General features: G+C 34.8%; 1 protein-coding gene and 1 long non-coding RNA gene across 5 annotated transcripts; both read right to left on the bottom strand.

Moving 5' to 3' along the window:
• Nucleotides 1–1,533: 1,533 nt before the first annotated feature.
• On the bottom strand, nucleotides 1,534–3,201 carry LOC132091821 (uncharacterized). Its single transcript, XR_009422136.1, has 2 exons — nucleotides 1,817–3,201; nucleotides 1,534–1,574 (listed from the first exon to the last, which is right to left on the bottom strand). It is a non-coding gene; the product is annotated as an uncharacterized LOC132091821 (long non-coding RNA).
• Nucleotides 3,202–3,261: 60 nt separating this feature from the next.
• LOC132092234 (dnaJ homolog subfamily C member 5-like) lies at nucleotides 3,262–13,157 on the bottom strand. 4 transcript variants are annotated; one of them, XM_059498393.1, is made up of 7 exons: nucleotides 12,782–13,157; nucleotides 10,488–10,621; nucleotides 9,638–9,851; nucleotides 8,846–9,002; nucleotides 7,241–7,323; nucleotides 5,719–5,757; nucleotides 3,262–3,961 (listed from the first exon to the last, which is right to left on the bottom strand). In XM_059498393.1, the coding sequence occupies exons 2-5, from the start codon at nucleotides 10,610–10,612 to the stop codon at nucleotides 7,244–7,246; spliced, it is 576 nt and encodes a 191-aa protein (XP_059354376.1). In that variant the 5' UTR covers nucleotides 10,613–10,621; nucleotides 12,782–13,157; the 3' UTR covers nucleotides 3,262–3,961; nucleotides 5,719–5,757; nucleotides 7,241–7,243. The 4 variants fall into 4 exon arrangements, with proteins under 4 accessions (XP_059354376.1, XP_059354375.1, XP_059354377.1 ...); XM_059498392.1 differs by lacking the exon at nucleotides 5,719–5,757 and having other exon boundaries at nucleotides 12,782–13,155; XM_059498394.1 differs by lacking the exon at nucleotides 7,241–7,323 and having other exon boundaries at nucleotides 12,782–13,154.
• Between the last annotated feature and the right edge of the window lie 78 nt (nucleotides 13,158–13,235).

The following is a 13,235-nucleotide window of genomic DNA, read 5'->3' as shown; positions in this document are numbered from 1 at the left end:
AGATGTATTTAATTAGGGTTGAATAGGCTCTGCAGGGCTTCACTCCAGGAATTGAGCTTGACACCCGTTATAATAAATGAATCAATTAGCTAGGTGGTACTCTGTTGCAGTTAATGCTTAACACTGAAATTTTATTACCTTTTTGAGATAATTCATTAAACAAGTTACGATTTAAGGAGCGTGCACTAATATTTTCAGTTTAATGTTTGCTCATTGTCTCAAAGGCCATGCCCAGAACAGGTGAACTATGATGAATATTCATATAAACTCCACCCAATGGAAGTTTTTTCACAGGAATTCAACCCAACACAAATATTTAGAACACGTGTCATTGTGAAATAACGTGTCATTGTATTTGACCAAATATATTAACTTGTATTACTTTACCTTATATGCTAATGAGCTCTGCTCACCCCGCCCCTCTCTTCCATGGAAGAGGAAAGGCAATTTGCAAATAATCAAAAATATAAAGTGTGAGACTTACTTTTTATGGAGGTACAGCTGGACCATGAACAGTGGGTAATGATCCATCCTTGACTTATTTTGCAAAACCTACCTTAAATTGTCCCTCATTCAGAAAGCAGTGGGCAGGAAATTGATCATGGTAGGGCTTGTACAATATCACATCATATTGCTCAGAAAATCAAAACGATTATTGAGACCTTCAATGATTGTGGATCTGAGACAGATACAACAAATTTCATACAATTGTTAATTTTATCATTGTAGGGTGGTTGTGTCCACACACAACTAAGACACATATGCAAATACCATGTAAAAATGAATTTTGCATCCTATGTCCCCTTTAAGGCTAGATGGGATACACCTAAAGCCAATGGGCATGCACACATCAATCCTGCTTCATTTTTGTTACAATGAACAATAATTACTAGTGCAGACATTAATAAAATGCAATTTAATTGGTTACACAAGGTAATTAGCACAATGCGACAACACAAAATGTTACGTTGCCCCTCAGATTATGCTTTACTAACACAGCTACCCTAAGCTTCCAGTCAGTAGTGGAATTTTGGAGGTTATGCAATGGATTTCACATGATGATACAATTTCTTTCATTTAATTTTAACTTTTATACGTGTGACATCAAATGTGTAATGTCAAATCAGTTGATGAATTTTTAGAAAATATTTTTTTTCATTATTACTGTTGACTGTACATTTTCATTTTTGTTAATTTGGTCAAGTTTAATTTTAAAATTTTCAAATGTAATTTTTTTATTATTATTATAAAACGTGACAGTTCTGGTCCTGGATGCAGATCTTCATGCTAAAGTGTTATAAAAAATAAAAACTTTTAGGTTACAAAAATTCTTCACATTTCCTTCTTTTGTATTCCACAGAAGAAAGAAATTCATAAAGGTTTGAAATGACAATTACATAAAACATTTTGGGTGAACTTTACCTTAAATATTGATGCAAAAAAAAAAAAAAAAAAAAAAAAGGTACTCCAGGTCATACTATATTGTAAAAATAGCCTTTGATAATGTGGTTGCATGCGGACTCAATTCACAAATTAGCATGGGCTCTTATATTTTATTGCTTGAACAACCAGACCTTCCCCAAACGTCTAGGAAATCTACCAAATAATTTTTGACCCACTCTCTGCAAAGCATTGAAATTGGACTGCAGCTGTCATCACACACCTGAATCTAACCTTTCCACATAACCATCACCTTGGTTAAATCTGACTGTGCACTTATAACAGGGCTGTTAATGAGTGTATGGAGTTGTACGCTAAGCTGATTACAAGCTTATGGGTACAACTTTAGCACATGAAGCTGTAGTGTGATGTTAACGATAAAAGGCCTGAGCATCCATTCATTTCCAAACATAAACAAACAGTACTAATTAAAAAATGAAAACTTGAAAGCATGGGTGTACATTTAAGAATGTAACCTTCATGCAGCAGAAGTAACAATCACAATAAGAATCACCTTAAATGCAAAATTTTACAAATCCCCATTTATTTCATGAATTTTGATTTAATAATATAAACAGACAATGAAATATGTGTTGCATTACGAACCATGCTGAATAAAAACAGGAGGAAAATAGCTGTTGAAAATATGTTGTGCTGTGGTTCTTGGCGTGTTTTTTGCTGAAGGTAAATTCAGACCAGACTTGGCTTTTCCCCCTCATCAAACAGGTTATTATACACAGCATCATAAAACGTAACATGTGCACTGGTGAAGAGGCCAAAACCTCTCAAATTCTTTCAAATAATAGTTATCATTTGAACCCCAAAAAAGTGCCCAAAAATGTAAGTTGTTGACTGCAGAAATGGGCCTTGTGCATTGAAATCAAGTTATCCAGTGAGCATAGCAGATCATATCCCAATGAATGTCTGCTTTCATCTATCTTTCTTTTGGCAAGTTTATTCTCTAAAAGCAATATCCAGTTTTTATGGAATGAAGGAAAACTTCTTGGCTATAAGAAAATGCCCCACAAAATGACAACTAGAATAGACAGATGACCATACACTACTTGAAATTACTACATACATTTCTATTTGCACAAAGAAACAAAATGGTGTACAATCCAAGTATATCCTATTGCATTCAGAACAACAATTTACAGGGAAAACATTTGGCATCTAATGTACTGACTCTAATGTAGTGTTTCTAACATTGGCTGACTATTGTTAAGTCTTTCACATTTAACACAACGGGCATTTTCTTATTGCTAAAATCACGAGGCTCTTGCAAATCCAAGTTTTGAAATGAGTTTACACAGTGCATCGTTTCACTCAGAACAAATCATACACATTAATCTCAATTCTGATATATTAAAAATAAATAAGATCATTAAAAATATTTTCGTTGTCATCATATGTCCTAAGAGCACAAAGAAAGCATAGGTTTGCTCGATGATTTGGCATAGCGCTCACCAAAAATAGGGTTGATCCCATTTCAGCCCCTAAAACTTCACATTTACAGATATTCTCACTTTCGCAGTTGAGAAGTAGTTGTAAGTGTTGAAGCTGTTAGGTTTGCATTAGAAGCCTCCTATGAAGGTAGTTGGAAAAAAGTGTATAGAAAAAAACAACTTTCACCAGCATATTCAAGTTTTCTGATTTTAGGGAAATGTACGACCGTTGCACATGGCTTGAAATACCAAGCATGGCACATCAGCTAACATGTGAGGCATCTGCCTTAACTTTGGTCAGAAAAAGTTGTTACACAGCTATGCGTACGATTGACCATTTCAATCTGCATTATTCTGTATCTGCATTTCATTAAGTGAAATGCATTATAATGCAAATGTAACAGATGACTGCAGAATAACTTGAGAATGGAAAACACTGGCATCTAAAGAAGCAAACTAAAAAAGGTGCCATGTTGTGCATTTGTATGAAGATAAGTGGGAGGGGTTTTTGCACGGTCCTATGCTGTATAGTAGTGGCATGCTGTTATTGCTTTGCATGCACTCACATGATCATTCCACTCATGTCCATGCTTCGAACACATTAAAATAAATAAATAAATAAATACCCAGAACCAAAAAGAAACACCCCAAAAGTACAACTCACTTCCTACCTGAAACACTGCCTAGTGGCATCAGTCTCATAGCTATATTATTTTAAAATGAACGGGTAGTTATATACGCACAGACAGACATACACACCAACGGAGACACAGATGAAGTGAGACTGGCAGAGGCTTCCTTGTCTTTTGGCAAACTGCCACTCGATTCCAGTGGGTCAGAGTCATGGTATGGCTCAGTGGCACAGTTTAGTCCTGGTGCCATGATGCCCTGCGGTCAGCACACTACATCAGGGGCCTTAGAGTCCATCAGCAGGACCCCCTCAGTAATGACTTGGACCAGGACAAGGCGGGTGGCTCATTTCTGGGTGTTGTACATGGACTGTCTGCTTGCGAAATGTGTGGACTCTGAGGTGTTGATGGTGGAACTGGGCTGGATCAAAACAGGGACATTTGAGCCTATAAAAAAATAAAAAAAGGACAGAAAAACAGACAATAAAATAATAAAGGACAGAATTAGGATGCTTTTGCTTTAGCAAAACTACAAAGCAAGGGTCGACCAATAAGAGTTTTGGACAATGTCAGGTTTAGAGTAGCCAATATGAAATACAGATATTATAATATTATTTAATTCTAATAATATATATATATATCTAATATATATCTATATATATATACACTATAATTATATATATATATACTTTTTAATATGTAGCTTTATACATTATATTATCTCCTAATAATATAATTTACAAACTTTATTATTTAAAAAAAATTATCCATTGTCCAATTATCCATAATGCATTATCCATTGGCATGATTGTTGGTAATTATATAACCACAAGAGAAAACTACAATTTCTGTTCAACATCCAAGTGGTCAATAATGTCAAAATGGTCAAATATCAGATGATTTATCGGTCTATTAGCACTATCGTGTTGAAGTGAATTAAGTTGTGGCATGAGTTTATGCAGATAAACGCAGAGTCCATTTGCCTTTTGTTTGTATGAAGCCATCTATCTAGAATTAGAAAGTACAGAACCTTTTACTGGAGATGCACTGCCAGTAGGTTTTGAATGTCTGAGGGATATGTGGGATTTCATAGCAGGAAATATACACACTGGGGTGTAACAGTACACAAACGTGATGGTTCGGTATGTTTCTCAGTTTTGAAGTCACGGTTCGGTATGTTCCAGTACAGCAGAGGGAAAATTAAATATGTTTTATTATTTATCAGTGGTTTTCTGAACAAACAGCTCTTTCTTAAAATAAACTCAACTACAATTTAAATTTTCTTAGGGATAAACATCTACCGAAGCTTAAGTTACTGTTAACTGAGTTTATAATTAACAACTTAAAAATTGTAAACAATCAACACTTAACTTAAAAAAAAAAAAAAAAATATATATAATATATATAATAATAATATATATATATATATATATATATATATGCCAACATGTAAATTGCACATAATGCGGTTTTTAAATTAACTCCTAAATTTTATAAGTTATATTTGTTGTTGAAATATATGAATTCACAGTGGCTCTCATAATAGATTTATTTAAACATACATTAAATAATTAAGACATTAACAGGTAAAGTAAAATGTAATGATTATAAACTAATTATATTTCTCTAGACTTCATTTATAGCGAACTACTGAGCTGTGGACACTGATGACTTTCTGATGCAATGGAATGCTGTTTTATTGTCATGTTTCCGTGGTTGAAACACTGATTGAGCAATTACATGAGTCACAATATGTTCATTCATGTTTATTTCGCTTTAAAACTAGTAGTAAAGGAATGGATGATCGTGCTGACCAGCACTCCAACATGTACTGAGGCGTTTATATGAGATCTGTCACGCCACATCAAAGAGCATCAAAACTGCATTTTTTGTTTGAATTTCCTGAATAAAATGGACATAATTAGAAAAATGAAACTCTGATTCTTATCAAAAGTAACAATATATGAAACTGTAAGTTTCAAATGAATTTCCACTCGTGAAGTGGTTAAAACGTCGCTGTATTTGTTCAGTAATCATGTACCGAACCGAAAGACTTGTACCGAAAATTTTTGATACGAATACGTGTACCGTAACACCCCTAATACATACTAGGCCTACACTGTTCTCTATAGTGAAGCAAATCAGATGTTGTTTCCTTGGAATAAAGGCCAAAGGTGGTCACAGCGCTGCACTAAGAAACATACCTCCCTTCCCTGATGCAGCTCTTCCAATTCACCGCCTCACTAACAGACAGCATCCATGTGTAGCAAAGAATGAAAATAGAGGATTTCTTAAATTGATTTATGCTTTACATTCTAGCATTACACTAAAATGGGGAAAAAGCCCTCATATATAAATATAAATATAAATCTCTTATTTAAAAAATGGAGAGGTAAAGAAAAAAAGTGACACGAAACAGAAGTGGGATGGTAAAATAGAGGTTTGAGGTAAGATGAAGTTGACTTTGCTGAACAGATGGCTGTGTGACAGACCAGTGGCACCTCTGTATGAAACCGCTCATGTTGACTGCATTTCTATCGATGAGATGCACCTGCTTTGACAGCTTTGCTTCATGCTGACACAACCTTCTCAACAGAAATCCCTCTTCCTGCTGACTCATCCTTGCACTCACTAGCCTTCTAACATCCTCTAACATAGTGAGTGGTTTTATTGCTGGATAATAATAATAACTGTTGTTTTTTGTTGTAAAATTCAGAAGAACAGCATTTTTGTGAAATATAAATTTTGCAACAATGTAAAAGACTTTACACAAATGCACTTTTACAATTATATTTTTTATAATATATACTTACAATTATTCTGTTATTATTATTATTGATATATTACATATTATAAAGTTAGTAACTTCTCAACTGTGTGGTCTGGCTCAATAATAAACTAAAGGGTCAGATAGTGTCATTCCTCCTCCTGGTCAACAAACTCCAAAACCTACAAGAGGTTCAAAGTACTTGGCAGAAAAAGGCTTGGCCTGACAACATGCAAAACAAGGACATCCACAGCACGCACATGCAAAGAATTAGTTTATGCACGGGCCTAGTAAAGCAAACACAACCCGAGACCTCAAGATCTGTAATGCAGGTTACTGGCTTTGGGTTTCAGTTCATTGCATAGTCTTTCCTTAATAAGAAAACATTTATATACATAATGAGCTTAGAAGGTACTAGCACAGTTTAATAAGCCTCAGTGAGGTTGCCAAGAGACTGGGTCTTAATATAAGGCTGAAAACCAGATCACTAAATTACATAATGTTTTTATTACATATGTACCTTGTCAAAAATGTATCGTGGTTTTACTACAAATAAATACATTTGAAAAAAACATGGTTATTATAGTTGAACTAAGGTAACCACAAATTAACCATGGTTTTGCTGTACTAAAAATGGCTTAACCATGGTATTTGTAAAAAAACTGTGGTTATACTAATGATAATCAATCCGCATGACTATATGCAATGCACAGATTTAGAGCATGTGATCTCTGCAAAACCCAGACGTACAAAACAGAGCCTCCCACCTCTCTAATGAACATGTTAGTCCTGTCTGAATCGATACGTGGAATCATAGATGCTGGGTGACAAGAACTGTAACTCAACGTTTTTTAGGGGCTAAAGGCAATGCTTGGAATCACAGACAAACAAAAAGGGTTGTGTAGGTAGACAATCACAATGGAGTGACTCATGCTGTTATTGAACATTCAGAGTCTTACAAGTCATTTTGCATCCGGTATAGTTTCACTGCAGATTTCTGGACCAGGACTAGGTATAGGCTGGACAATAATTATTGTTTCACCTGTCAAATAAAAGGGAAACCATTATCTTATATTAGAGGTCACATGAAGGATTTCATTGTAATGTATTATTCCACAGCTGTTAGGATGGCCAAATAATTGGTTTGAGCTTCATTCATGTAAACATCATTTACATTAACTTAGTTTGCACTTATTACACATTAAGGTCAATATCTGTATAATTTATGTATAAAAATGTGCACAAAGGCTATATTTTGTAACAATATTCATAAATATAAAAGACGACACTTTCAAATACAACTTCTAAATACAAATACAACTTTTTCCAAGTTATCATCTTTAAGAATATTAGTATAAGTAAATCTTAAACAAAAACATTTGAATGGTTTGGTGAACCCGCAACGTGCCAGTACTCCTTGTCTACTCAACTTGACAGTCATACATTTGCCAGGGCTAAATTTAGACGCAACAAAATTGACCAAACTCCATGTGCTTGCACTGCATAAATAATAGAAAGGCTATATTAACATCGGGAAGACAAGAGCTGCTCAAAATACCCAATGCCCTTGATGACTGATACATACATCTCTTGAACACTCAAAATGGCCAAGGACAGACAAGTGAAATGAGTCCTTTCTCATCTGACACGTCATTAATTTCAGTATTAAACATGACGTTAAAATGCATATACCTTCAAGTAATTTCAAACACTAGATTAGACCAGAATACAGACCTGAACTATTTATATAAAACGCTGTGCAACATTTTAAGATGATAGGTGATTCTGACTATTCAATTTGATATGAATCTGGATGCAATCTATCTTCTTTTAGACTACAAAACATGTCCTTTGTCATATTTATCTCATAATTAAAGGACTTGAGAGTATGAGAAAAGCACATTTTTACCTTCAGAAACGATCACACTTCTTGTTATTTTTTTAATTTATGATGTTGAAATCCCAAACCTCAAGAATGAGCAAATATAATAAACAACCTCAGAGGGCCACCCAACTAAAGCAATGACATCTATGTATACAGAATCTGAGTTATAAACAGCTGCATGTTTGATGTTTTTGCTTGATCTGTTAAATTTGTTCCTGCTGTTCATGCCACCTGAGCAACATCATGTGCAGAGATTAGACAACGTCTCGAATGCAGCTGAGGCTTTAGCATTGAGTTTCTCCTTGTAAAATAAAGATGTCACATGGCCAGCAGTGCTAGATATTAATAAATGGATTCAGTGTATTTATTGTATTTTAACTAAATGACTGCAAGTTGCTACTTTCAATGATGTCTGCCTAAGAGTTTTATATATTTAAAAAGGTTAAATTATCCACTACCATTCTGTTTGGAGTCAGATACATAAAATACTTTTATTTAGCAATGATGCATTGAATTTATTCATCAGAGCAATTCAATTCGCCAATCCCTGAGTTCAAAAGTCTTCTGAACAACTCGTGACATCAACAAATCATAAGCAATATGTTATCAGTCAACTATCTAAAAAAAGATTGTTACTAGAGTCAGACACACACTCCTTCCCAACCAACTCAAGGCTCACCTCCACCATCCTGCTCTGCTTTGATCTGGGCCTCCAGGTCTTCTGGGTCCACGTACTGGTAGTTCTCCTCCTCTGGTGGTTTGCACTTCCCACAGCAGAAACAGCAGCAGCAACAGCAGCAGCAACAGGAGAAAACGGCACAGCACATGACCATGGCCTGAAGCAAAGACACAGACGTCTCTCTCAGAAAGGCACATTTAATGCCACATCATTGGGAGAAGTTTACAATATGCAACATCCAGCTACTAGTCAGTTTTAGCCATTCATTCACTATGTTTGTCATGCTAGGAAGTTTGAGGAGCTTTCTGAAAGCTCCTAAGCTGAAACATAAGGGAAATTATTGGCAAAAAAACGAAATACATGAGCATTTATTTATAGGTTTGGAGATCAAAACAGGCTGATGCATTTTAATCAGGCTAAGTTGTTTTGCTTTCTGCATTAAGCTTATTTGAGAAAATTATCACATGTTGATCAAAAGTCACTATTATCTGTAAAAATTTTAGTACTTCAAAGACAAAAAAGCACGCTAAATAACGTCTGTTAACCAAGTCCACCAGGTGCCTATAGTGCTAAACACTGTTTATTTTTGATTGCCTTTCCAAAAATACTTAAACAGCAAACTTCACTCCAAGCAAAACTATGTAATTCATTATTTCATCAAAACGGTCTCTCTGGGTAGTTAACATCACTTCAGAATTTCAGTTTAGCTCAACACATTGAGACAATTGGTAACATAGAGCTTTTATTCACTGTTGCATAAAAAAAGCTATTTAAAGTGAACTGAGTTCTCACCTTGAAATACCACTTTGACATGAGAAAATAGTATTTGACACTCTCCTCTCCAAACTGCTCAGACACGTAGAGCCCCATGGAACCGTATTCATCGTAGATCTTGCACTTGGTCTCATCAGTGAGGATTGAGTTGGCATTGTTGATTTCTTTGAACTTTTCTGCAGCTTCAGGGTTGTCTGGATTCTTGTCTGGATGGTATTTCAGAGCCAGTTTTCTGTAAATCAAAGGATTTTGTAAGTCCTGAATCTTCTGCAGAAACGAATTTTGCAGAACATTAAATCAAACAATCTATCAAACTTTGATTTTGTATATCACGGTTATAAACAATACATAATTTTTTTTTGCAGAACTTAATATTATATAACCAAATTTTTATGATTCTCATTATATCCATATACTGAAATAGGTTTTGTCAGAATAAAAACAAACGCTTATCACTTAAAGTAAAGAGAATTATTTTGTTTAAATATAGAAATAATGATACAATGCTGAACATAAAACAAGTTTAAAAAATTTATTAATAAATATTTTAAACCTTTTTTGTTAAATATAATGACATTTGAGGTTTAATTTTTTTAACCATAAAATCACAACAAATAATAAAAAGTATTAAATTAGCACACTGTAATAAATACTGAAAAAATTATATAATATTGATATGCTAAAATAAATGGTACATTTTTAAATTATAGTGCAATAATTCTGGTACATAGTGCAATAATTGGCAGTATGATAGCAGCACTGGTGAATGTGGTCTTGAATTTTTATAAAAAGGTTAAAAATATTTTTCATTCACCATTTCTAAAGTAACCTGAAAAACTGCAAGTTAGCGTGACAGCATTTAATGTACCTGTAGGCTCTTTTAATGTCCTCTGCTGTGGCCCCTTTCTCCAGTCCCAGCACCTTGTATAAACTTTCCCCTGTAGTGGACATCTTCCTCTGAGGCCTGTCAGAGGGTGGCTTGGTGTCTGCCATGATTCAATGCTGAAAAATAGGAAAAAAGAGACAGAATTACGCATTTGCATATTTATATAAAAAAAACAGCATTCATTTTTGTGTCTAATGGGAGCTGCTCTTCAAAGAACTCAGCATCACATTATTGACATATAGAACAATGTACACAGCCGAAGCAAGCAGAAAGCACCCAGCTCACACTGTGCAAACATAAGGTGTGACGAAGCTAAATCCAGGTGCAGTTATCAGATCAGGCTTATCCATCAGGAAATGTTAAACAATACAGACAAAACTTTTATGCAATGCTTCCTCTCATAATCACAGGATGCAATGGTAGGCAACGACTTCTCCATTCTCAATTCCTTGGCTTAAAATGATTATGTTTTGCTGATCACACAGATTACATCATTAATTCGAGAAAAGTTTAGAGGAAGTTAACAGATGATCACACAGCCAGAGGTATCAGAGGCTGCTAAAACAATCAGAGTACAGATTCAGGTTCTTCGTTAAAGAACGCAGTACACTAGAAAGCAAAACAATCACCCGTATCAGACTACAGCTGTGCAAGCTTCAGATGAGCCTCTGTTCACCAAGCTGTAAGGTTATCACAGGCTTAACTATACGGTCAATGTATTTCATATGAATCTAGCAGCTGTGCCTAGTCTAATGAGAATGCACACTAATTACACACTTTCTTCCAGATGATGACAACTGGCTCAATGCTCCTAAAATGTAGCAGTCTGACATGATGAAGCTGATAGAACTTTATATGCCATTTCAATTCAAACCGCATGCAGCTTACGTCAACACTAGTTTTACTGGGCAGCACAAAATTGTTAAAAACTGAACAACAAGCTCTTTACAAGCCAAGGTAGCTAATATAATAACATGATTTTCATAATTCTGCCAGACGTTTGAAGAAGCAGATGGCTCGGAGGTCCTGAAATTTATTCGGCAGTAAAGATATTTAGAAGGTGTTTTTTTTTTTTGTTGTTTTTTTTTTAACCTTTATTTAACCAGAAAAAGCTCTCTGAGATTAAAAATCTCTTTCACAGGAGTGTCCTGGCCAAAATGTGCAGCAGTACAATCGATTACATCATAGATAAACATCACACAAACAGATTAAAAACACTTAAAAGCAGTTGCATATATAGAATGTAACAGAAAATTAGATTTAAAAAAATGCTGTTCTTTTGAACTTACTATTCATCAAAGAATGATGAAAAACAATGTAACATGGTTTCCACAAAAATGTGTTTAACATGATAACACCAAATCAGCATATTAAAATCATTTCTGAAGGATCATGTGACACTGAAGACTGGTGTAATGGCTGATGAAAATTCAGCTTTCCCATCACAGAATTAAATTACATTTTAACATATATTCAAATAAAAATGATTTGTAATAATATTTCACAATAGTATTGTATTTTTGATTTTTTTATTGTTCAAAAAGTATTTATTAGAAACAGTGATATCCTCTCCTCAACTTCATTGGCTTTAAACATCAATAGTTTCGATGCACTTGTCAACAAGTACAATTGAAGAAAAACATTTGCTGCAGACACAACTGGATTGAGTCTTGTAATGTTATGTGTCCATTGATTACGTTTATTTTTATCCTGCCGTGGAGATTTATCTGAGGTATTATCATAGTTATCATATTTACACTACTTGTTGGATGTTGCAACGTGCGTGTGTCCTTGTAAAACTATAATCCAATCTTAATCCAATACAGATTACTATCCCCTTTAGACACCGTATTTTCCTTCAATCTCACAATTTAACTATGACCTGTTTGGTTTGACCTGGACAAGTGTAGCTACAAACAATCTTTAAAGCTTAGTTAACACAGGCAAACATGGAGTTTACTCAACTTTATTCGGGATTATTGGTAAATCTAGAAGGATATGAGACCAAAGCACGAGACGTTACTGGCCAATTCACATATTGGCGTCAACAAAACCACTTCGAATATATAACCCGTGGCAGATTAACATCCATTAAAAACCTATTGTGACACTCACACACGATGTTGACTGGTTTATGAGTTCATTATGAATTTGTAATCACTTTTATCGATGAAGCAAAAGGCTGACTAGGCAGTTAGCATTAGCCCGCATAGCCACAATAGGAGATTTCTGTTGAATTTGGGCCGCGAATTTAAGCATAGTCGATTAAAACTCACCTTGAACTGGGTGATACTACGATATAGTAAATTGTGGCTGAATCATAGAAGACTCAGCCAAGTGGTTCTTTAGATATCCTATGTACAGCTCCTCATTGTTATCGCCGCATGCCCTCTCTCCGAGGACGCGCTTGATTATTGGAGTCGACTCTTTGAACCTCCAACATTCGACTCCTTTGAAAGACTGGGCGCAGTTGTACGATTGATTGATTCAGTGGCGTTGAAGCTTTAGCGGAATCAACTCTCGTTTTATGGATTATGACGGTGGAATTCCATTGGGAGTAATCGATGCTTTGACTTTAATTTACTCAAATTATTCCATAACCGATTCTATGATGAATAAATGGGTAATTTAATCTTTTTAACAGTCAAGGCAAGAAGACAAATTAAACGCACATCACATAAGAAGCAAGTGACTAATTTAGGATTTACAGTTATCCGGAATAAATTCATG

This window comes from Carassius carassius, chromosome 18 (genome assembly GCF_963082965.1).
Source record: "Carassius carassius chromosome 18, fCarCar2.1, whole genome shotgun sequence".
Classification (NCBI taxonomy): Eukaryota; Metazoa; Chordata; class Actinopteri; order Cypriniformes; family Cyprinidae; genus Carassius; species Carassius carassius.
Note: the sequence above shows the minus strand (reverse complement) of the source record. Positions and strands in the feature narration are given on the sequence as shown.

Coding starts and splice junctions, on each gene's coding strand:
- LOC132092234 (XM_059498391.1), bottom strand. CDS start 10,612: ATGGCAGACACCAAGCCACCCTCTGACAGGCCTCAGAGGAAGATGTCC. Junction 9,852..10,487: donor GACATTAAAAGAGCCTACAG/GTACATTAAATG, acceptor TTTGATTTACAG/AAAACTGGCTCTGAAATACC. Junction 9,003..9,637: donor TGTCAAAGTGGTATTTCAAG/GTGAGAACTCAG, acceptor TCTTTGCTTCAG/GCCATGGTCATGTGCTGTGC.